Raw genomic sequence first — 25,110 nt, forward strand, 5'->3', positions numbered from 1 at the left:
ACTGCATCGTGGCGAAGTTTCCAGGCCGCCGAATGCGGACGACAGTGGCAAAGGACGTGGGGAAGGGACTCGAGCTCCGCCCCGCAACGCCGGCAACGTTTATCACCCGCGCCCCAGTGCTTTGCCCCGTTAAGAGGCAGGACGTCGAGACGAGCTCGGTGTATAAACTGCCAATCAGCGAAGCGGGTGAAGTTGCCGCCGCGGAGAAAGTGGTTTGAAACACCACTCCGCGACGACACCCCGAATACCTTCCCCTGGTTCTTTTTGCGTGTAAGCCGCTGGTGGTAGTATCCTACCACTGCCATCCGCAGTCGGCGGATGATCTGACCCCTCGCCACGGGCGGGACAATGGTCTCCCGATCGCGAGAACCCCTGAACGTAATCGCGAGCTCAGATCTCGCCTCGCTCCACCGCCAACGCAATCCAAGCAGGTCCCGGCTCCTGCGTGCCGCGTCCCGCACCCTCGACCACAGTGAAGAAATGTCCCCCCCGTCCCTGGCGAAGTACCCCTCCAGCGAACCAGAGATGTACTCGGCCAGGTCATTGTTGGACGGGTTAGTATGGCCGATTTTCCTGGCTACAGCCTCGCGCAGCGAGTTCCAGGCCAACTCCCTGACCACCGCATCATCTGCCGTCAAAAGACGGAACGCATGAGCGATGGTCAGGACGTCGGCCATGTCAGCAAGCGGAAGCAGTCCACATCCCCCCCTACTGGGTGGGAGGTAGACTACTTCCGCGCTGGCCCGCTGCGGGAGGTTGAGCCAGGATTTGGCCATACGTCGAATCTCTTTGTCGACAGCAATTAAGGGACGTTTCTCCACGTGGGCTCCCCGCAGGCAGAAGTCGAGGCGTGGCAGTATGAAAGCTGCCACGGTCTCGGCCTTCTGCCACGGGGCCAAGAGGGAACGGTCGGCGGCCTGCAGGTCCTGGACCAGCTCGTCGATCGTCAACAGTGGAGTTTGACGGACCTGAAACCCGGTGGGAACGCCCAGGTGTTCATAGGGATCACCGGCTGCCAGGGCGCGCATTTGCTGACCCTGGATGGTGAAGCGAGTGGCACGAATCCCGCGCGGCCCCCTACCACGATGGTGGAGGGTCGCGCATTTTGCGGGATTAAACCACAATCCGATGCCACTCGCCGCAGCATCCACTGCCTTTAGCAGCGTTTCCATACCCTCCGGGGTGTCAGCGATCAACGCGAGATCGTCCGCGTACGCCAGGACACTGTGCCGATGGCCGTGCAACGTGTAACCCGCCGAGGTTCCGGTAGTTGCGCGCAGCACCGGTTCCAGGGCGAGGTTAAACGCCACAGGGCTCATCGGACAGCCCTGGCGCACCCCGGAGAGGATGGGAACGGGGTCTGTAAACCCATCGGCTGTCCGCACCCGTGTAGTGCAACCGTGGTACATACTCTTCAGAATATTCTGAAGAGTAGAGGGAACCCCGGCCTCCACGAAGTATTGGTAGATGGAGGCGTGGGGAACCGAGCCGCACGCGTTCGACGGGTCCAACCACGCCACCGCCACCTGACGCCCCCACCTATGAGCGTCTGTAAGGGCTGCCTGCAACACGAAGTTGTGCTCATAACACCCCTCGTACGGCAGGAAGCCCTTTTGCGCGGGACTAAGGCGCTTTTTCTTGACCGACCACGCGACGAGACGGTCAGCCAGAACAGCGGCGAAAAGCTTCGGGGTTGTGTCGGACATGGCCAGCGTTCGCCAGTTCGACAGGTCATCGCGATCACCCTTTTTGTGCACAACCACAGTGTTGGAACTTTTCCAACACGAGGTGACCGACTCCAGACGAAGACATACGTTAAACAATGAGGTCAGCAAATGTGACCCCGGATCTGCCCTTTTCAGATCATTGTAAGTGAGACCGTCGGGACCAGGCGCAGAGTTTGTCATACGCCTGATCCGACGATCCACCTCACTCACTTCAAAGGGCTTCACCAAGGCCACATTGCTGGCCTCGTCTGGAGCCTCGATGGAAGCCGGGGGAGGCCTAGCTCCCAGGTTCCTCACCGGTGAGTACATGTTGAGGAAGTACTCATGTATCCTATCCTTAGGCACTTTACAGTGCAAGGATGGGCCCATGAGCACCTCCTGAACAGCACGCCGACGGTTTTGCCTGAAGAGCCGTTGTATCCGCGTAGCCTCCCTTACCTGGTCTCCCCGTGTTCGTCCACCTGCCAACACAGGATGATCGCGGTGACCGCTCGAACCGCGAGCCGCTTGGCCGCCCGGCACGCCCGTAGCCCTCGCACACTGTTAGGGCCTATCCGTCCCGCCCCCTCTCGTGGTCGGTCCCTCGACTCTGAAGCCCTGAAGGTATGCCGCGATTTCCCTCGCGACATCCTCCAGCTGCTCCAGGGAGCCAGCGTTCTGCGCCATACCGATCAACAACTCTCTCTCCGAAGGGAACGCTTCCCCCACCAAAGGCCGGATGGCGCCCCTTCTTCGAGAGGGCTGCCCGGATGCCGCAGGACGCCTGGGCTCACGAGGTCCCGAAGCACGCGAGGGTGTGGCCGGTCTGCGACTTCTCGCAGGTGCAGTCGCCTCCGTCGCGGAGGCAGGAGCACCCCTCACGGTCGCATCAACGGGGACGGGCTTCCGATTATCCCCCCCCCCCCCCCCCGCGCGATTTAAATCTACCCCTCCCCACAAAGATAAAATGGAGCCGGGGGCACTACGTAGGACGCTCGGGAGTCGCGAAGGGCTAAACGATGTAACGCTACTCACCGAGGGCGCCCCGGAGCACCCTGCTCCAGGCCGATGCGCAATATTGTGCGCAGCGCTATTGTTGTTATTGTTGCTGCTGCTGCTGTTGCCCGGTTTTACTACAGAGAAATTACTTAGACCAGATCTGCCAATAAGTACAAGAATAATCTTACAACTATATCACAATTTATTGCAATCCAATCCTGGCGCTGTAGGATACCATATCTTCAACGACCGGTACTTCACAAGCATTCCCTTAGCAGATGCACTACTGAAAATGAAATGTAACCTAACTGGAACTATCCAGACGAATAGGAAATTTATTCCAGATGAAATAAAAAATCCAAAGATTGCAAAAAATGAAATAGTTGCCTACAGACGGAAAGATTTATTACTATTGGCTTCGAGAGACAAGCGTATTGTCATGTGCAGCACCTGTGCTACCTCATCTTCAAAAACCGTCACTAAAGGGTCAAGGAAAGAAGGAATAACTGATATTATGAAGCCAGATGTGGTTCTAAATTATAATAAATATATGGGCGGAGTAGACAAAGCAGACCAGTACACAGGCACGTACTGTTTCATGAGAAAGTCTCAAAAATGGTAGCGAAAATTATTTCTTGGGGGATTGGACGTTTCAGTAATAAATTCCTATCTATTATATCAGGAACATCACAAGAAATACAATATAAAAAAAGTTAAGTCATTTATAATTTGTACGTCATTTGGTAGATCAATTGATTGGAGATTTTCGAGATGCTGATCTCAAGCCTCCTTCGACTTCTGGAACAGCAGAAAGGCTCAACGGCCTTCTACGTATTATTCGGCGAAATGAGACAGGAAGAAGTAAAAATTGTGTCGTATGCTTGAATCGGAAGGTAAAACGTGGAAGGAGAAAGTCGATGTACTATTGTGCTACTTGTTCTCCCCCAGGGGCCGTGTGGCGATCACGGTGAGGGAAGTGGCGATCCCGGGGTCCTTAGCTAGGGTCTAACAAACCCTTGGTGTGGACGAGACACCTTGATATGGCAGGCATAGCTTACACTGTGGAACAAATTTTGACCTATGTTAGTTTTTGCAATAGCCACTATTGTAATTCTTATAAAGTTCCTTACCCTAAATACGAATCCGAAAGTCAAATTGCTGGGTCAGGTCCAGTTTTCGAAAAAATTGGGATTTTGTAAAAACGGTCGAATTTTTCAGAAAACCAAGTGTTACGTCAAAACTAAAAACGATAGGCAGTTAAAATTTGTCATAAAAAATAAAGTATTAGATATGTAAAATGTTTTTAAAAACTAATCAAGTTTACTGGAACTATAACGAATATTCGAGTATACTCAGTAGTAGTAGTGTTAATTTAAAAATACTTCCAGTAAACATCCATTGTAGATCGTACTTTGTTTAATAGTTTTTTATGTCAAATTTAATACTGAGAATGATATCATCAGATGTAATATTTAAAAACTGGTTACAATGATGTTTTTCCTTTTAGGAAACAAGCAATTTTTATTTGAAATTAATTTTATATATATATATATATTGATCACACGAGGCAGCGGTGTACATGCGAAGTGGACAGGTCGGGTCGCTGCTACAATTGCGGCGACCCGACCCACAAGGCTAGTGCCTGCGGGTCTTCCCCGAAGTGTCCGGTCTGCTCGGACATAGGGAGACCCGCGGCACACCGCCTCGGGAGCCAGGCCTGCTCCAAATCCAACGCTTCCAAGGGGGGCAAAAAGGAAGCAGGAAAGAAGGGGAAGGGGAAAAATACTGAGGATACAACGGCGGCCTCAGCACAGAAGACCGCGGGGGGGCGCTATGGAACCTCCCGCGGTAGAGACGAATGGGCCCGCACCAGCGGCGCCAACCGGACCCTCGGACCCGGAGGTCGAGATGAACTCTGCTGAATAATGGGACCCGAGGGCCCAATTATTCAGGCTAATCTAAACAGCTCGGCCAGGCCGCAGAACATCCTGATGCGGATCCTGGCGCCGGCCTAAGGTTATCGCAACTGGCCGGGGGAGTCGCGGTTGTTTTAGATTGGTTTAGTAGGTTTGCGATGGCCCCCGCGGGTGTTGACGCAATGTGATTTCTGCTCAGTGCTCTGAATGTCAACGTGAAGAAATTCAAAAAAGCGCGGGTAAACGGCGGGAGTAACTATAACTCTCTTAAAAGGCGGTCGTTATGAGGTGTCGGACCAGCCTTCGGGCTGGCACTAGTATCCCAGACCAGCCTCTCATGGGCTGTAGCGAGTGCTAGCAGTGCGCTGCATAATGGAACAAAGCAGAACAACCAAGCTTCAGCGACGACACGGCGTCGCTTCTTTTTTTTATGCCTTTTTTAAAGCAACACGTCGCTGGTACTTGTATTGGCGGGGTACTGCAATCGAACACATAGGCAGAAAGCGATGCCTCGACGTCGCTTTTTTCTTGTCGCCTGCGAAAAGCAGTGCCTTGCCTGTACCTGTTCCGACGAAAGTGCCAAAAATGTGTCAGCCGAACACCTGGATTATCCCCTGGCCGGACGGCCCCACTATCTTTACTCGGTGTCAGAAAGCATCATGCCGCCAGTACTTCTACCGGTCGGTATGTTGAGGAAATACACTTGCCCAATACACCTGGGGACGAATAGAGGTAGATAGGGACATAACGTCAAATACACCTTGACAAAGCAACACGCCGTCGGTACTTGTCTCTTCCGTGATGTTGCTACAACACAGTCCACCTTGGCATGCAGCTATGCTACTCTAACTGCTGCTCTAACTCTAAGAAGCCCATTCCAAGCGGCGCACTGTCGGTCCTTCGCTGCATCGAGACATAGTTTAGCAAGCGACCGCCTGCTCGAGGTTCCCGCTACGGTTCTCTTCGGAGTTCGCTGAGAGTCGCCTCTGCGCCCAACGGCTCTGGGGGTTGCCTCCCCCCAGAGTTGGATTCTAACTGGCACAAAACCAAACAAACAGCCTCGGATGGTAAAACGTCGGTGAGCCCACTGGCTCCATCGACCCAGTTAGCGACTCGCAACAGGACGGTGAGAGGTTGGCCTTCAGAGTGAGGACCTTTCACTTTCAATATGCGGACTGTGGCCGTATCTTTAAGACCAAGATCGGCCTAGGGGTTCACCAACAGAAGGCTCACAGGGACTGGTATGACAAAAACCAGCTTGTGGAGCAGCCCTCCAAAGAACTGACAAGGACTAGGTGGAACCCGGAAGAGTCCGCTCTGTTGGCGAGGCAAGAGGCAAAGCTTCTTATGGAGGGAGTAAAGTTCCTTAACCAAGAGTTGGCCAAGGTTTTCACGGACCGTACCTTAGAATCTATTAAAGGACAACGACGTAAAGCTGAACACAAGTCTCTTGTGTTCAAGCTTCTGAAGGAGGTCGTCACAGCTCAGGATGATCACCCGCCTAAGCCTGTGTTTCAGACCCCTTGCCCGTCTACGTCTGGTCCCATCATGGTTCCGACTCGCACTCTTAGTGAGCACTCGAACGATGAGTCGGACGCCCTGGTGTTAGATTATTTGACCTCCCTGCCACCGATAAAGACCGACAAGTTTGACGCCAAGCGACTAGAAAACCTATGTCGCTCAGCTGGGAAGTTATCCCCAAATCACATCCTGGAAGAGCTCACGTTATATCTCTTGAAGGCCTTTCCGACTAAGCCACGGAAGGAACGTGCAGCCAAAGGGTCAATGCAGCCTGACCCTAAGATTTCGAAAAGACGTGCTCGAAGAGCCGAGTACGCAAAAGTCCAGAAGATGTGGGGGAAAAACCGCTCCAGCTGTCTAAGAACGCTGCTGCGGGATAAACAAACATCAAATATCCCGCCTGTAGACGTGATGACTCCCTACTGGGAGTCCCTCATGGCATCGAAGAGCACGTACACGCCCGGTGCCAGGAAGCCCGCTAAGCTCCTTAGCGGACTTTGGTCTCCAGTATCACCGCTGGAGATCGGTAAAGCCATGCCGCCAGTCGGCACGGCTTCTGTCCCGGACGGCCTGTCTGCCAGGGACTTAAGGGCTGTCCCACAGGAGATTCTCACTCGCGTTGTAAATCTTCTTTTAGTTGCCTGGCAATTGCCCGCGCATCTTATGGAGTCTCGCACGACCTTGATTCCGAAGAAAGGCAACACTACTCAGCCATCTGAGTTTAGACCCATCACGGTCTCATCGGTCCTTATCAGAACCTTTCACAAGGTTCTGGCAAACAGAATGTGCCAACTGATTCCCTTGGACACAAGGCAAAAAGCCTTCAGACCGATTGGTGGGTGCAGTGAGAACATCTTCCTGCTTGATTTTATTTTATCGTATGGCAAACAGAAGCATAAAAATATTTTTATGGCCTCTTTGGATGTGGAGAAAGCTTTCGACTCCGTGTCGCACAATGCCATCAACGACACTATGCTAAATACAGGTCTTCCGCCGCGGATGGTCGAGTATATCATGAGCACATATAGAGGTGCAGTCACGCGACTCACTTACCAAGACTGGCTCTCCCGCCCTATACGTCCGGGGCGCGGAGTTAAACAATGTGACCCACTATCACCTATGATCTTTAATCTGATCATCAACGATCTGTTTGCCAAGCTGCCCGAAGAGGTAGGCATAAAACTAAGCAACATGTCAGTCAATGCAATGGGATTCGCCGACGACCTCATACTAATAGCAACCACCGCAGCCGGGTTGCAAGAACTACTCGACACATCCGCTGAACACCTATCGAAATGCGGACTCAGTGTTAATGCGGCAAAGTGCTTCACGGTAAGTCTGAAAGGAAATGCCAAGGCAAAAAAAAACGAGTATCGATGCCGACCAGGTTTTCACCTGCTCTGGTCGACAAGTACCGCCTTTGAAACGATCTGATGAGTGGAAGTACCTCGGAGTCCCATTTACCCCAGAGGGCAGGGTAATAGGCGAGCCCTTGGCGAAGCTAAGGGCCGACCTAGAGGGGTTAATTAAGGCACCCCTCAAGCCACAGCAAAGGCTGTTTGCTTTGAGGACGTTGGTACTTCCAGGAGTATTCCACCAACTTGTCCTAGGTCGAACGACTATAAGCATACTCAGAAAGATCGATGCAATCACGAGACTGTGCGAAGGTGGCTTGCCTTCCCGCACGATACGCCGAACGCATACTTTCATGCCGATTCCAAGGACGGCGGACTGTCGCTCCCGACGTACAGATGGTGCATTCCGCTCCAGAGGCTACATCGTCTACAGAGCCTCAAGGTACACGAAGGGGCCGTGATACCGAGCAGTATCCAAGCGTTCTTAGATGGAGAGATCCGCCGAACTGAGCTTCGCCTCAATGATGAGGGGCAAGCGATGAACACCAAGTCGGCTTATAGGAAGCACCTCGCAGAGCGTCTTCACATGTCCAACGATGGTCGCCCCTTGACAAAATCTGGCGACGTCACCAACCAACACAGTTGGGAGACTGACGGGACCACCTTCGTCTCAGGGAAGAACTATGTGAAGATGCACATACTTCGGATCAATGCTGTTCCGCTGAGAGTGCGGACAGCAAGAGGCAGAATGAGAGACCGCCATTGCCGAGCAGGTTGCCACGACGCAGAAACACTACATCATGTTCTGCAAATTTGCCATAGGACGCACGGCCCTCGCATAAAGCAGCACGGTACCTGTATCGACTATGTGTGTAAGCACATCAATGCTGGCTTTATCGCCCACAGAGAACCCGTCTTTGAAACGCTCACTGGAAGACATAAGCCTGATGTTGTGCTAATAAGAGATCGAACAGCCACCGTCATAGACGCACAGGTCGTCGGCGAAAACACCGACTTGGAAAAGGCACATCAGGCTAAGATCTCCAAGTATGAAGGCCTAAGGGAGCCCATACTTAAGAGGTACTCTGTGAGTCCACTGGCTTGAAGAGAGGAAGATTACGGTAGCTGGCACCACTCCCGCCTGTTGCGAGGTTTTACTGTGCTGCCTGCAGCCTCAGGCATAAAGTAGGAGTTTCGGTCTAGTGGGTATTCTGCAAGTGTTCGCAGCGAGTCCCACATTCCCGGTCGACAACCATCTAGACCGGGGGCTCAGTGCGTAAAAGCATTAACCCTTTTTCTCCTATCAAAAAAAAAAATCCACTGATATCGCCAAAGCTTTTGACAGTGTTTCGCACAACACCATTAAAGACACACTAGAGGTCATGGGTTTGCCCAGCCTAATGTCGGCGTATATCGTGGACACGTACGAACGGGGTACTACCAGCTTGTCATGCGGAAAATGGGAATCGGAGCAATTCAAGCCTGCCTGCGGGGTCAAACAAGGTGACCCACTATCGCCTATTATTTTTAATATGGTGATGGGGTGGAGATAGGAGGCCAACATTTTAATGAGTTGGCATTTGCGGACGACTTGATTTTCTTGGCACAAACACCGATTGGCCTCCAACAGACTATCAATATTGCTTCCGATTTCCTACAGAAGTGTAGACTTAATATAAGTGCCTCTAAGTCCTTCACTGTCTCAATAACTAATGTGCCGCACATGAAGAAGTCGGCGGTGGATGGCAAAACTCATTTCACGTATTTCTCGCGACGACTACCAGCTTTGAAGCGAAAAGATGAGTGGAAATATTTGGGAATCCCATTTTCACCCGAAGGGCGAACAACAGCCCAACCCGAGGTTCAATTCAAGGCAGCACTGGATAAGCTCACAAAAGCACCTTTGAAACCTCCGCAGAGACTTTTCGTGCTCTCCGAGTAATGGTCCTACCAGGGCTATACCATCTTTTGACCCTGGGAAACACAACGCTGAGCAGACTTAAAAAGATTGATACTTTGTCTCGTGCAGCGGCGAGGAAGTGGCTTACCCTCCCGCATGACACCGTGAAAGCTTATTTCCATGCTAACGCCAAAGAAGGCGGTCTCTCTATACCATCTATGCGGTGGTTAATGCCTCTCCACAGGTTGAGGAGGCTACGTAAACTAGCCGCCACCCAACAACAGCCTGATTCTTTCCTCACGCAGGAAATACAGAAGACGGCAAGGCGGCTGACCGAGAACCGCATTGAGTATAAAACCACGAACCTCGTGAATAAGAAATGGGCAGACCTATTACACTCGTCGAACGATGACCACGGTGTCTCAAGGAGTCCGAGAACGTACTCCAACAACATCGGTGGATCACAGAAGGAAACCGCCTCTTAGGCGGTAAGGACTTTATCCACGCGATAAAGCTACAAATTAACGCTATGCCGACAAGATCCAGGACGACCCGCGATCGAACGTCCGACCGCAGCTGTAGAGCTGGATGCAATGCAGTGGAAACCCTGAACCACGTGCTCCAGCAATGCCACTGAACGGATAGAGCCAGAATAAAGAGGCACGACGCAGTCGTAAAGTATATCCAACGAGCTCTATGCAACAACTACGAAGTAGTTGATAATGAGCCTCACTTCAACACCGCTCAAGGTCTTCGGAAACCGGACCTTGTAGCAAAAAGTGGCACTACGGCCTTTGTGCTTGATGCATAAGTCGTCAATGAACATTTCGACTTGAAAACGGCTCGTAAGAATAAAGTCGAGCATATACGACCGCCACGCTCAATTACCCAGGGGTATGGAGCATTTTATCGGCCACTGATTTATTAAAAAAGAACATCCTTAAAGCCAGTGAGTTAAAAATCATCTCTACCCGCGTCCTAGTGGGAGGACTTAACGGTTTGTGGCGCTTTAACAAGACGACAACAATAAAAACGGATCGGGAACGCATGGGAGTTGGGTAGTTTGGGGCTTCGAGTAAGTTCGGGCACCGGCCTGCTTAGCCGGTAGGGTGTGGAAAGTCACCCGGCACAACCAGCTGTCTGTCTCAAGGTCCTAACAGCTTTGGGACGCCACTGGTAGTCTCCGCAGTGTGTGGCAGACCCGCTGATTGGGCGTATCCCTATCCCGCGCCCATGGGGGTCGTGTGGATAAACCTTCACGGTAGATGCCGCACGTTAATCAAACTTGACTTAATGTCCCTATCTGCTGGGGGCCTGAGGGAAGTACACCACCGCTCAAAAGTATCCGGACACTTGCTTTTGTTCTATAAAACATAGTTTAACTTTGTACGAAAGGTATTTAGAATGGTTATATCAATTGTAATTAGAGATTATATTATTTATAATTAGAGATTATTGATAATTAAGATATCAAAAGGCAGTGTATTCAATATTATGCACGAAAATTTGGGAATGAGAAAACTGTTTTCCAAATGGGTGCCGCGTTTGCTCACAGTGGAACAAAAGCAACAACGCGTTGATGATTCAGGGCGCTGCTTGGAGCTGTTTAAGCGGAATAAACAGGATTTTTTGCGTCGGTATGTGACAATGGACGAAACATGGATCCACCATTATACTCCAGAGTCAAATCGGCAATCAGCTGAGTGGAAAGCAGCCGGTGAAAGCCGGCCAAAGCGGCCAAAGACGCAACAGTCGGCTGGAAAGGTTATGGCCTCCGTATTTTGGGATGCATATGGCATAATATTCATCGACTACCTTGAAAAAGGTAGAACCATCAATAGTGAATATTACACAGCGTTATTGAACCAATTGAAAGATGAAATCAAGAAGAAGCGGCCCCATATGGTGAAGAAGAAAGTGCTCTTTCACCAGGACAATGCACCGTGTCACAAGTCGGTGGTTACAATGACAAAACTGCACGAATTGGGCTTTCAATTACTTCCCCACCCACCGTATTCTCCAGATCTGGCCCCCAGCGACTATTACCTGTTCGCAAGCCTCAAAAGGATGCTCCAGGGAAAGAAATTTGACTCAAATGATCAAGAAGATCATATCGGAAACTGAAGCGTTTTTTGAAGGTCTTGACAATTCGTTCTATAAGAAAGGCATCGAAATGTTAGAGAAGCGTTGGAATGAATGTATTACTCTTGAAGGAGACTATGTTGATGAATAAAGCCAAATTTTGCAAAAAAGTAGTTGTTTTAGTAGTTAGTCCGGGGACTTTTCGACCGATGTGATAGTTCGTCTGTAGCTTCTTTTCCATGAAGATATGAATTCGAAACGAGAATTATCGATACAGAAACGTGCCAGTATCCTTACACTTGCAGAAGAAGGATATACAGTTAGAGAAATTGCACTGCGTCAGAAAATTGCGAAGTCAACAGTACATGACACTATTAAAAAGTATGCAACAAGTAAAGATTGCTCATAAAAAAAAAGAACAGGACGACCAGTAAAAACTACAAAATCCGAAGACCGATTTATCGAAACCATAAGTAAACGTAACAGACGTCTTACTGCATCAGAAATCACTGCGGAAGTTAATAGGACAAGGCAAGATCCCATCAGCGTGGCGACGGTCAAACGGCGGCTAGTGAATATTGGTCTCCGTGGATGTGTGGCTGTTAAAAAACCACTTTTAAGACCAATAAATAAGAGAAAACGATACAATTGGGCAAAAGAACACAAAGATTGGACAATCTCAAATTGGGAAAACGTGTTATGGACGGATGAGTCCAAGTTCGAAGTTTTTGGCAGCAAAAGACGTCAGTTCGTTCGCAGAAAACCCAACGAAAAACTCTTAGACGATTGTGTAGTGCCAACGGTGAAGCATGGGGGTAGTTCGGTTATTGTGTGGGGTTGTTTTGGCAAAAATATGGCGGGTGATATAGTCAAAATAGATGGCATATTACGCAAGGAACAATATTTAAACATTTTAATTGAACACGCTGTGCCCTCCGGTAGTAGGATAATAGGATCAAATTTTATATTTATGCAGGACAATGATCCTAAACACACAGCTAAATTGTGTAAAAACTATTTAGAGACATTAGAGAAAGAAAAACTACTAAAAATTATGCAATGGCCACCACAATCCCCGGACCTCAACCCCATTGAAAAATTATGGGATGAATTGGACAGAAAAGTGCGTGAAAAGTGCCCAACATCGCAAAAGGACTTATGGAAGTGTTTGCAAGAAACGTGGAAAGAGATTTCCACAGAAACAATGAAGAAACAGGTAGAAAGATTGCCAAGATTAGTGCAAGTGGTAATATCTAACCGCGGTGGATACGTCGATGAATCTCGTATTTAATTTTAGTGTAGTATTGGCAAGTTCCACAGATGTAATTTTCAATTTAAAACGTTAGATATTTAATAAGAAATTAGAAATGTTATAAAAAATCGGTTTCAGTCACTATTTTAGGCACTTACATAAAATTTATGCAACGTTAATACATATTTCGCAAGTGTCCGGATACTTTTGAGCGGCAGTGAATGTGAAGATGCACATACAGTCAGCCGCAAAAGTATTCGTCCATTTACCGTATTAGATGTATATGTAAGAAATGGAAGACAAATAAATGTACAATTTTTCATTTAAAAGTATAGAAGTAAACCTTTATTTACGTAAAACAAGATACCATTCGCGAAAGTTGATAAATATCATACAGAAAGGAAAAATTAAGGAATATGTTGCGGTACGTCAGAAAATGGGACCGCAAAAGTATTCGTCCACGAACTATTATGTTAAATAAAATACTTGAATACGTTTAAAACAAACGAAAAACAGCATTCTCAGTAGCGATTGTGTTTTGTCAACTAGCAACAGTTCCGCACAGTCCGTCTTCAGCAAGCACGCAATTAATATTCATCATGAATCGCAAAAAATGTGAAACATCTCTATCCGAACGTGAAATTATTGTTAAGTTATTTAAAGAGGGTAAATCCGAACGCGAAATAGCGACCATAATAGGAAGATCTAGAAGTACAATACAGTATGTTCTAAAAAAATTTAAAGAAGAGAATATGATTATAAATAAAGCGCGATCAGGCAGACCCAGGAAATTGACTCCTCGTGAAGAGACAAGTATTGTAAGGGCTGTTAAAAAGAATCCGCATATTTCCGGAACTGAATTGCGGGAAAACGTGCAATCGGCGTCAGGAAAAGTTGTCAGTGTCGATACAGTTCAACGTGTGCTGCATAGAGCGGGTTTTAAGAGTCGAAAGAGTCGGAGAAAACCGTGGGTCAATACAAGAAACAGAAAGATGAGATTACAATTCGCCAAAGAGTATGTTTCAAAGCCAGAAGAATTTTGGGAACGCGTTATTTTTACAGGTGAAACAAAAATTTGTGTTTTTGATGCCCCTCGTGGGGATGTATGGCGAAGACCGAATACTGCATATCAAAAAGAAAACTTGACACCTACAGTCAGGCATGGAGGTGCATCATTAATGGTGTGGGGAAGCATGTCGGCAACTGGAGTTGGAGAGTACCATTTTATAGAGGGTACAATGGGTCAGTGGATGTATTTAAATATTCTAAAGGAACATCTATTGGTAAGTGCCGAGAAATTGGGTATAAGAAATAATTTCATATTTCAACAAGACAATGACCCAAAACATACTGCTCGCATTGTCCAAGAATGGATCCTCTATAATACACCGCATTACCTTCGAACACCACCCCAGTCGCCGGACATCAACCCCATAGAAAATCTATGGGGCGAAATTAAAAAGAAAATTAAACAAAGACCACCTAAAAATAAAGATGAATTAAAGGAGCGATTTAAAGCAGAATGGCAAACAATATCTGCAGATTTTACAGAAAAATTAATAAAATCAATGCCTAGAAGACTTGAGGCTATAATCAGATCCAACGGATATCCTACAAAATATTAAGTTAAAAACATTAAACAACTAATTTTAAGTTTAAAATATCTATAGATTAACAAAATCATCGATGGACGAATACTTTTGCGGTCCCATTTTCTGACATATCGCAACATATTCCTTAATTTTTCCTTTCTGCATGATATTTATCAACTTTCGCGAATGGTATCTTGTTTTACGTAAATAAAAAGCGGTCGATGAACGGAATGTCAACAACCAAACCCCATTTGGTCCGCGAGCTCTAGCGGCTCTATGTCGTTGCTTACAGATAATTGGGGAGCATGTTCCGATGAGTGTTAAGAACACCATTGCACATAAACTTCTTAATACAGGATTACCGGGTGGACAGGATGATGACTCTGATTATTCAGATGTGTCCGATATCCACATGCCGGTTCCGGGCTTACGACCTACCCGTATAGCGAAGTTGAGGCGTGATGTTTCGACACTCGAGAACAATGTGGCGACGTTGTATAAATTAACTAAACAACATCTTGACAACTGGCGGTCTCGTGTCGAGGAACGATACGAGAAGATATTTAAACAAATACGAGCTTTCCGTTCCATTGAGAAGCGCACTATCGCAGTGCTCACTTTACAAGTGAAATGGCTACAGCACCACCTCAAGGAGCGCGAGTACCACCTAGCTACTGAAAACCCCAGTGTCTCTATATATCAAGAGCCTAATAACCGGTATCTCAATACAGATATTATTAAGTACCGAGGGGCTTCTACCGTCGATCACTTGCTCATAACGTTATTTGGATCAGAACCCTTTTAAATGAAAAATTGTACATTTATTTGTCTTCCATTTCTTCCATATACATCGAATACGGTAAATGGACGAATACTTTTGCGGCTGACTGTACGTCGGATCAATGCTGTTCCGCTGAGAGTGCGGACAGCAAGAGGCAGGATGAGAGACCGCCATTGCCGAGCAGGTTGCCACGACGCAGAAACACTACATCATGTTCTGCAAATTTGCCATAGGACTAACGGCCCTCGTATAAAGCGGCACGATGCCTGTGTAACCACAAGAATTATTAGTCATCAGGAAAACCCCACCCAAGTTCCTGCCAGACGACGAAGGAATGCAGACGGCATCAATTTTGCGCACGAATGTTGAATCAAGACGAATATAAAAACCCCTTCCAGAACTCCCAGTCCGAGTCTCTACCAAACCTCGCCTAAGTCATAATCTGTGAAACATCGTAAGAATATTGTAATATTGTATTGTTTTAATAAAGAAAGAGTGGAGAACCTTATGTTTTCCAGCTCGATATTTTTTTTGAAACATTCAAGTCATTTTTACGTGACATTTTGGCGATCCTGCCAGGATACCACTGAGTACAGTTAAACGAAATTACGCATTTCGGGTTACGTACCAAACTGCATTCGGAGTATCCACGAACTTCGGAAATTCTTAAAGTCAGTGCAACGATATTAAATATTTCGAGAAAACGACGTTGGAGTAGAAGACTACATCTCCGAAGTACGAGAAATGAGAGCGATGTGTGCTGAGCAACATCTACTCCTGAAGACGATCAAGATCGAGAAGATCGAGGGAAAAGCAAATATGGCTATCCGCAACTTACGAAGAAATGTCGCAACCCAAGGTTCAGTGAGGGAACAGCAAGATCAATTACGAGATGTACGCCAAGGTATCAGTGAGTCAGTTCAAAGTTACATTATTCGATTCAGACGAGCATTTAACAAATTACAATACAGCGTTACAAACGAATATACGGACGAACTAACTCGACGAGCTATGAATGACAGAATTTTAAAAGATTCAGTGACAGACTTTATTCGTGGATTAAGAACAGAACTCGGACAAGTGTTACTCGCTAATCCGCCATAATAATATATCAGAAGCAGAAAAGAAAGCAACAGACGTAGAACGATACTTTCGGGAAGATAACAGAACGCGAAGACAAACAGTGACTCGACCGTCAAGACCGACAGTCAATATTCCACAAGCAAGACCGTCCGCACCCATGATGACTCATCAACTGAAGAATCGCCAGCCGGTTCAGCAGACGAACGTATTCAAACGCGCAGAAAACGCCCCACTCGCTGCAAGAGCACAGATAAAGTGTTTCAAGTGTGACCAGCTCGGCCATACAGCCAACCAGTGTGGAAATTTTCGCTTCGCCAGGCAACAGCAGAAAGGTCCCCCACCAGTAAACGCCATCGCGACGAGCAGCACGAAAGACGAGACAGAAATATCGGAAGAAACAGAGGAACAATCAGAGTTAATACCACAACAGGAAACTTACCCAACATATTCATACGAAGAACAGGAGGAGCAAGAAACAGACTCTTGGTTGACTCAGGAGCAGGAATCAATTTACTCAAACGAAAACATGTTGTAAAATCAGAACCAATTCCGACTAAAGATTTTTCGATGGGACATTCTAAATTTAAATGCAATGAACGAACACATTTGATTTTAGTACATAAAAAGATAGATTTTTACGTAGTAGAAGACGATTTTCCTTTAATAGAGGATGGAATATTAGGTTTACCCGGTTTAAAACAATATCAGTTCGAACTCACTAATGATAAATTAAAATTGGATAATTTTGTTGTTAAATTGCAGCAACCAACAGTTCAGTCCAACCCAAACAAGCAATTTCAAAGACCGTATACTTCGAAGGCAAACCAACGCCAGTATGCTTTATCAATGGTGGTGAGTCACAAATTCGAATAACCAATTTAATTGAAAATACTAACACGTATGATCAAATCTCCTTATTTAAAAACTCATTGAGATTATCTCATATTGAAAAATCATTAAGAGAACCAATAGAAAAGATCTTACTTTATATATGGATGTTTTTAATTTAGAAACAGATTCTTTACCATGCACAAATTTAATAGAACACGTAATTACTTTAAAAGAAAATAAAATTCTCAATACTAAATCCTACCGACCACCTGAATGTCATAAGAAAGAAATTCACGATCAAGTACAGAAAATGTTAAAGACAAAAATCATTGAACCGTCAGACAGTCCTTACAACTCTCCAGTTTGGGTAGTACCGAAGAAAGCAGATGCTTCAAGGAAACAAAAATGGAGAACCGTAATAGATTTCAGACGGTTGAATGAATTGACCGACCGAGACGCTTACCCACTTCCTAACATAGATGATATCCTTTCACAACTCAGTAATGCAAAATTTTTCTCAGCACTCGATTTATCTTCGGGATTCCATCAAATACCTATGAACAAAGACAGTAAGAAATACACAGCTTTTTCAACACCCCAGGGACATTATCAATACAACCGCATGCCTTTTGGACTTAAGAATGCACCAGCCACATTCCAGCGAATGATGGATACTGCATTAAGAGGTCTAACAAATCAAAATTGTTTCGTATACTTAGATGATATTATTATATTTGGAAATTCAATAGAAGAACATAATAAAAATTTAGGCATTGTATTACAACGATTAAGAGAACTAGGTCTAAAGATACAGCCGGATAAATGTGAATTTTTAAAAACAGAACTCGGATATTTAGGACACTTAGTTACAAGCGAAGGAATCAAACCAAACCCAAAGAAAATCTCGGCAATCTCGGCAGTTAAAGATTTTAAGACACCTAAAACACCTACAGATGTAAAATCATTTCTTGGATTAGCAGGTTACTATAGAAAATTTATAAGAAACTTTTCAAAAATAGCTAAACCACTGACAGAGTTAACAAAGAAAGACATTAAATTTTATTGGACGGACAAAACACAAGACGCTTACGACATTCTTAAACAAAAATTATGTAATGCACCAGTATTAAAATATCCAGACTATAATAAAACGTTTACACTTACGACAGACGCCAGTAATGAAGGTATAGGAGCTATCTTGTCACAAGACGGCCATCCTTGTTGTTACATATCACGCACGTTAAATCCACCTGAAAAGAACTACTCTACAACCGAAAAAGAATTATTAGCAATCGTATGGGCAACTAAAAGACTAAGACAGTACTTACTCGGACGAAAATTCAATATTGTTACTGATCATCAAGCATTAAAATGGCTTCAAAATTGTAAAGACCCCTCTTCGAGATTAATTAGATGGAAATTAAGACTAGAAGAATACGACTACACAATAGAATACACTAAAGGTAAAGACAATAAAGCCGCGGACGCACTATCACGAATACACATGACAAAAACTTTCAATTTAGAAGAACAATTTACTCTTTGGTTAAATTCAAGTAAACCATTAAAATTATTAAAACAGACTACTAACCGACCAGCATACTATCAACTGACACGAGAAGAGTTAGGAGAAAGAGACGATACAAAATGGTTAACAAAATTACATGAAATAGCATTGATAAATCCAAAGATAGGTATAGCAGATGATAAATTTAATGAAGACGATAAATATTTTATTAAAAAGATTTTGATGTTTATTAATGAAGAAATTAAGCAAATAACATTTGCATGGGAACCAATACAGCAGTATACAGATTCAGATATAGAAGAAATTTTAAAAGAAAACCATGATAATGTAGGACACCCAGGAATTCAGAAAACGTATGAAAGAATTAAAAACAAATATAAGATTCCAAATCTAATTGATAAAATTAAAGAACGAATAGAGACCTGTGACACATGCCAAACAAGTAAACTCACGCGAATTAGACCAAAAGAAGAACCTCAAATGACAGACACACCGATAGATTCAAACGAGAAAATTGCTATGGATATTTTAGGTCCTTTAAAGAAAACTAAAAATGGGAACCAGTACATATTGACAATACATGACGAACTTACGAAATACTTACTTTTAACCGTTTGATTCCGGGGAAGCGCTATCGCGCTTTACTTGTCGTATGCCAAAAATACGGCGCAGCGCGATAGCGCTTCTCTTGTTTTGTATCGAGAATGCGAAGACGCTGCTGTTGGTAGTATACTTTACGCAATTATTGAGAGCAGTTGTAGTAATATCAGTTGCAGTTTTTATTCATTTAACTCAGTTGTGGCTTTTAACAATATAAGAATTAAAATAATATACAGTAGTAATGCAGTAACGCCTGTGAATTGTGGTACGGTAGAAAAAATGGGTCAATGTAAAAGGATATATAATATTTTGACTGTAATTTTTTTTAAATCATCACCAGATCTATAAGGGCAAGAGATAATTCTTACAAAAAAATTATTTATGTACCAAAAAGAGTTATATGAAAATATTTGGCTCATTTTTTCTACCGTACCACAATCCACGGCTCTGGTACATTACTGCTTACCACTGTGTGTTATTCATTTATTTATTAGTAGGAAAAATCTTTTCGTTGTTTTATAGGAATTAGAAATTGTTTTAATTTTTTTACCAAGTGTTATACTGATAATTACGAAATACACCATGTTAAGTTCTGATTCATCTGAAAGTGACTGTGTTATGAGAAGTGATAATGAAGAGTATAGTAATAACCTTGAAAGTGATAGTGGAAGTGACATCATCATTCGTTCTAAGAGATTACGAGTTATTAGTGATAGCAGTGATGATGATAAAGTAACTGCAAGTACCTCCGATGACTATATTATTGATGAGTTTTTACCCGTGGACACAATTTTTTCGAACGAATCGAATACTTTTTCTGAAGTACCTGGTCCAAAGCATGCCCCTCCTACTGATGCGAAACCAATTGAATATTTCAATAAATTTTTATCAATTTCGCTCTTCACTACAATGGCGACAGAAACGAATCGCTATGCCGAGCAGTTTTTGAATTCCAGAAGAAGATTAGGACGACATTCGCACGTGAAATCCTGGGTGCCAGTAACTACTACAGAAATGAAAGCATTTGTTGCGGTTCTGTTTGAAATGGGCATTACAAAACGACCATCAATAAAGTCCTATTGGAGTAAAGGTTCGAGAAACATCCCATGGTTTGGCAAAATGTTTGCTAGGGATAGGTTTCAGTTGATTTTGAAGTTTTTCCACCTGGTCGACAATAACAGTTTAGCGCCATCAGGACATCCAAATTACAATCCGTGTGGTAAATTCAACTGCATACTGGACTACGCGAATAAAATCTTCCGAGAACAATATACGCCACACTGTCAGATGAGTATAGACGAATCTTTAGTTGGTACTCATTGTCACTCTATTATAAAGCAGTATCTTCCCAACAAAAAACATCACAAATGGGGCATCAAGTTTTGGATGATGTGTGATTCTATTTCAAATTATTGTTTGGGATTTTTTTGTTATCAAGGTGCAAAGTCAAACGATGATAAAGATAAAATAAAAAAGTATGGTCTCGGTTATGTAGTGGTTGAGAAATTGTTAACACTAGGAGATTACATGAATAAAGGATACCATATATAGATAGATAATTTTTTCACAAGCATTCACCTTGCCGAAGCTCTGTCACAGAAAAACACATATCTAACTGGCACCATTCGGAGAAATAGAAAACAAATTCCAAATGAAGCAAAATTTGCACAAACTGGTTATCCGAAGTATTTCAAAAGCAACAAAGTACTTATGTGCTCTTACCGAGATAAAAAATCTAAAAAAAATCCCGTCATATTGATCACCACCAATTGCACAACGGGAAATATAAACGTTACAAAGAAGAAAGGGAATATTCAGTATGTAAAGGAAAAACCAATTATTATTCACAATTATAACAAATTTATGAACGGAGTTGATCCCATGAACATCGAGATAGACTGTGATTTCGCAGGCTATAGCGAGTTACGGGCTAGGAGAACGTTCGCTGTCACCAACGAATCGTTCCTTCCCCTCGTAGATAAAGAATACGATTTAAGAGCTGCGTCCGACAAGCGTTTCGCTACTGTCGTCTCAAGATCAGCCTATCGCATGGTGATGTGTACACATCTCTATGCTAGGTACGCGCAGATTCGTGTTCTTCGAGGAGAATCCGGCAGGGAAGACGAGTGTCTTCTTAATTACTTGAAAGACAGGAGCTATCCCTGTGGCCCCAGCGATTGATACATATTTAAAATCAATCGGGGATTTTGTTTCCGACTCTAAGCACCTCCACCTAGAGATCCCAGTTTGGCCAAACCAGACTGGCGATTTTGGACGCTTAGACGCCAATACACATTGGCAATATATGGCATTTCCAGCACCAAGAGTGCTGGCACTAGCAGTGGTTGCAGACCTTCGCTACACTACAGGAGATAATCCTGGTCGCCGGAAAGGGGCACATACAGGACCGACGCGGACGAGGATGATCATAAAACGACTAGGAAGAGGAAGATGTCTGATCCTCCGATGGATAACATCAGGGCGGAGATCAGGGAACTGTCGACGGCGGATGTAGTAGCTCGTAGTTTCGAGCTGCAGGAGAAGGTGAAGTACATCGCGGACCATAGTTCTAATCTTAAAGGTACTTTTAAGAGGGACTTAAGACTATGTGCTAGGGCTACTCAATTGTGTGGAGAGGAGTTACACGCTCGGGCGCATTTACCGACCGACGCGCTAAAACTGAGGGCGGATTACTCCTGTCAGTTACTCAAGATTTCGGATCAAGAAGCAACGATTATGGCCTTGAAGCAAACGGTGGAAAAATTAACTGCTGAATTGAATCAGTTAAGGGAGCGTCCTCGAAATGCCCCGGTGGGGACTGGAAGCATTAAAGTAGGAGAGGACCACCAGAGAGAAGAGCTTGACCTCCGGCGTGAGTTTCGGGCAATGGAGGAACGGATCATGCGCCGATTGACGGGCACGATCGAGCATCTGCTGGGTAAATCGAGAGTGGAGGACCGCACAGCAGCGACGAGTGCTCGGAGCCCTTCGCGGGGGCCCAGCACTCCGACGCTCAGGAGTAGGCCTACGACAGGCGTGAAAGCACCCTCGGCAAAGTCGCTCACTTTTTCCGAGTGTGTTAGAAGGGGACTCGACAAAGGTAGAAGCATGGTGACATCGACCCCATGTGGTACGGATACCGAGGATGATGGGGAGTGGATTAGGGTGAAAAGACGGCCCCGCCCGTCCAAGAGCGCCCTCCAATCAACGGACGCGGATGGAACGATCTCTGGAGCGGAGAGCTCCAGGAATAAAAGTAACAAGAAGGCCCCTAAGAAAGGGAAACCTAAAGTAGGAAGGGTTCCTAAAACCGCCGCAGTGGCTGTTACTCTGACTCCAGGGTCAGGTGTGACAATGGCTGACACCATTAAGGAGGCCAGAGAAAAGATCGAGCTGGCCGGATTAGGGATTGGTCCTGGCCAATTGAGGCCCAAGAGGGCCATTACAGGAGGGATGTTATTAGAGGTGATTGGGGAGGAAAATGCCAAGAAGGCGACGGAATTGGCAGCCTCGATGAGGCAAGTGTTCCAAGACCGGGAGGCCATAAAAATAACAGTGCCCCAGAAAATGGCGGAGGTGCGAATAACGCGAATCGATGAATCGGTTACGGCCCAAGAGATCGCCGCGGCCATCGCTGCCAGCGGTGGGTGCGAAGTGGCTGATGTAAGGGTGGGCGAAATAAAATTTGCCCCTTACGGAATGGGGGCGGTGTGGGCGAAATGTCCCATCGCCTCCGCCAAGAAGATTGTAGCACTGGACCGGCTCATGGTCGGGTGGTCCGCCACTGTGGTGACGCCACTGCAGGCCAGGCCGCTCCAGTGCTACAAATGCCTGGAGTTCGGGCATGTGCAGGTGAGATGTCCCCAAAAAGAGGAAAAGCCACCTAAATGCTTTAGGTGCGGCAGGGAGGGGCATATAATTTCCAACTGCACGGAAGAAGAATATAATTGCTTCCTATGTAAAGGGAAGCAATACGAATCCAACCACAGGATGGGCGGCCCTTATTGCCGCACGCTGCAGGAGAGCAAACGGCGCAATATTCAACCTGCGCCCGAGGTCAAGGACACGGCTGAACCCGTGTTCAAGAAGCCGCAGGGACCGGCCTTGAAGGCCAAAAAGAAGAAGGCACCTTTGGAAGTAGTGTTTGATGTATCATCCATCGAAAGGGGTGACTTTTCGATGGATGTGGACGCGTAGGCGTTCACTATAGGGGGGAGGGTGGGAACATCGACGGTGAGTCGATGTTTCAGCCAACGATGTGGGGAGTGACGAGCGTGGGAGGTGAAAGACTTCCCACGCCCGTCAGTCCCAGGCCGGGGCGGGTCAGCTGGGGCTGGCCCGTCTCCGTATGGCCGGGGGGTGGGGGGGTATGTGCCGAGGTCTTCCCGGCACATACTCGTCGTTTTAAGGGGGTACTTTAGAGATGTCATTAAGACCGGGGGAGGTGACGGGCAGCGTATTGGTAGGGCGCCGGCCTCCCCTTTTTGGTCCGAGGAGGAAGACCGTGGGGGTTTAGCCGGTAGGAATCCGGCACTGTTCCCGGTCCCCCCCTAGGGGACCGGGTTCGCCTATGAAGGTTCCCCCACGAAAAAAAAAAAAAAAGGAGATAATCCTGGTCGCGAATGGGACCTACCTGACGAGCTAAGACCTAGCTCCCGTCATTGTTGACGGTGTTCCGGTTCGACCCGGTCTGCCAACCGTCAATCTGTTAGGTTGGAACCGCGCAACGCACATTTCCACGCACGAATCCGACAAAATGTTATATGCATATCTCGATGAAAGGCGAACTCTCAAATATTGGAAGAAAGTTGTTTTTAACATTTTTGCCAGAATGGTGCTAAACGCCTATATAATATATTCGGAAAATTGTCGTGGTAAAAAATTAACTAGACTGCAATTTACTTCGAACATTATTGACACTATAGAGGAGGAATGGTTAGCAAGCAAAAATGCCGCAGGAACATCACCAAGTAAAAAGTTTTCTTTAGAAAAATTGCCTGGGCGAAATTTGCGGCAGTGTGATGTATGCAGTAATAAAAATAGTAATGGAATTAAACGATCCAACTTAATTTGCGCTATATGTAAAAAAGGAATTCATGGAATTTGTGCAGCAAAACATTTTTGTTTTAAGTGAAAATAATTTTTTTTCGCAGACTTTTAGCATATGCATAAGAAAATTTTCCCATACTCAAACGGTTAATAAAGCGCTCAGTCAATTAACGAACGTCACGGTTTGTCATTCTCCTCCTCAATAGATCATTCCACGGTCTGATCTTATTAAGGAAATAATATATTCGCAAAGTGAAATACCTCCTATTAAATATATATTGACTTATTTTTAAAACGCGATATCTCCCCCGTAACAGCGGCGCCGATATTTCTGACCTTTCCCCTCGGCCGGCAGAGAGCGGCCGCTCTCTAAGTATGCGATAATGTAATATTATCAGCGACTTCTCAGCATGCGATTTTACGCACTGCGTACGGCGTCTCACTTTTGAAGTCATATTCGAGATAAGGAAAGGTTTCGTTCCTTCTCTTTGAGTGAGACAATGGAACAGGCAATGCATGCGTACCTTCAAGAAGCTTTCAGTTGGCAGAAAGTCACAGAAGTCTACAGATCGTTTGAGAGTAGAAAATTTAGTTTGTTCTTGAGAATATTTATCGACCATAAAACCGAAAATGTTGGAAAGAGAAGACAGTGATACATCAAGCGAAGTTTTCTTATCGTTCAGACGTCGCCGGGTATTACGGATATCATCATCAGAAGATGATATTTCAGTAGGTCAGGAAACGGAAATGGAGAGAAGAAGTAGGAGAAGTAGCACAAGGTGCTAATGATATCTGTGACGGAAATGAATGGTTTGATCCAAAAGGGAATCAGCCAAATATTATGGCCTTTACGCGCACCTCCGGCGCCAAAACAACTGATGAGAAAGTGCGGATTTGTACGAAAGCAGAAGAGTT

At 45.5% G+C, this 25,110-nt stretch overlaps 1 protein-coding gene and 1 long non-coding RNA gene across 7 annotated transcripts in view; one reads left to right on the top strand and one right to left on the bottom strand.

Annotated features, from left to right (window-relative positions):
• LOC116433938 (uncharacterized) overlaps window positions 1-25,110 on the bottom strand; it is a 140,271-nt gene that overhangs the window by 13,446 nt on the left and 101,715 nt on the right. The window lies entirely within an intron of this gene.
• LOC116433940 (uncharacterized) overlaps window positions 15,528-25,110 on the top strand; it is a 38,183-nt gene continuing 28,600 nt past the window's right edge. Inside the window, exons 1-2 of one of the 5 annotated variants that reach the window (XM_076374333.1) lie at window positions 15,528-16,014; window positions 16,950-17,039. In XM_076374333.1, the coding sequence (XP_076230448.1) occupies window positions 15,849-16,014; window positions 16,950-17,039 (256 nt within the window). In that variant the 5' untranslated portion in view covers window positions 15,528-15,848. Of the gene's footprint in view, window positions 16,015-16,046; window positions 16,719-16,949; window positions 17,040-25,110 lie in introns of those variants that run through there. The other 4 variants (XM_076374334.1, XM_076374331.1, XM_076374332.1 and 1 more) reach the window with 4 other exon arrangements.

Source organism: Nomia melanderi, chromosome 2 (genome assembly GCF_051020985.1).
Source record: "Nomia melanderi isolate GNS246 chromosome 2, iyNomMela1, whole genome shotgun sequence".
NCBI classification, from domain to species: Eukaryota; Metazoa; Arthropoda; class Insecta; order Hymenoptera; family Halictidae; genus Nomia; species Nomia melanderi.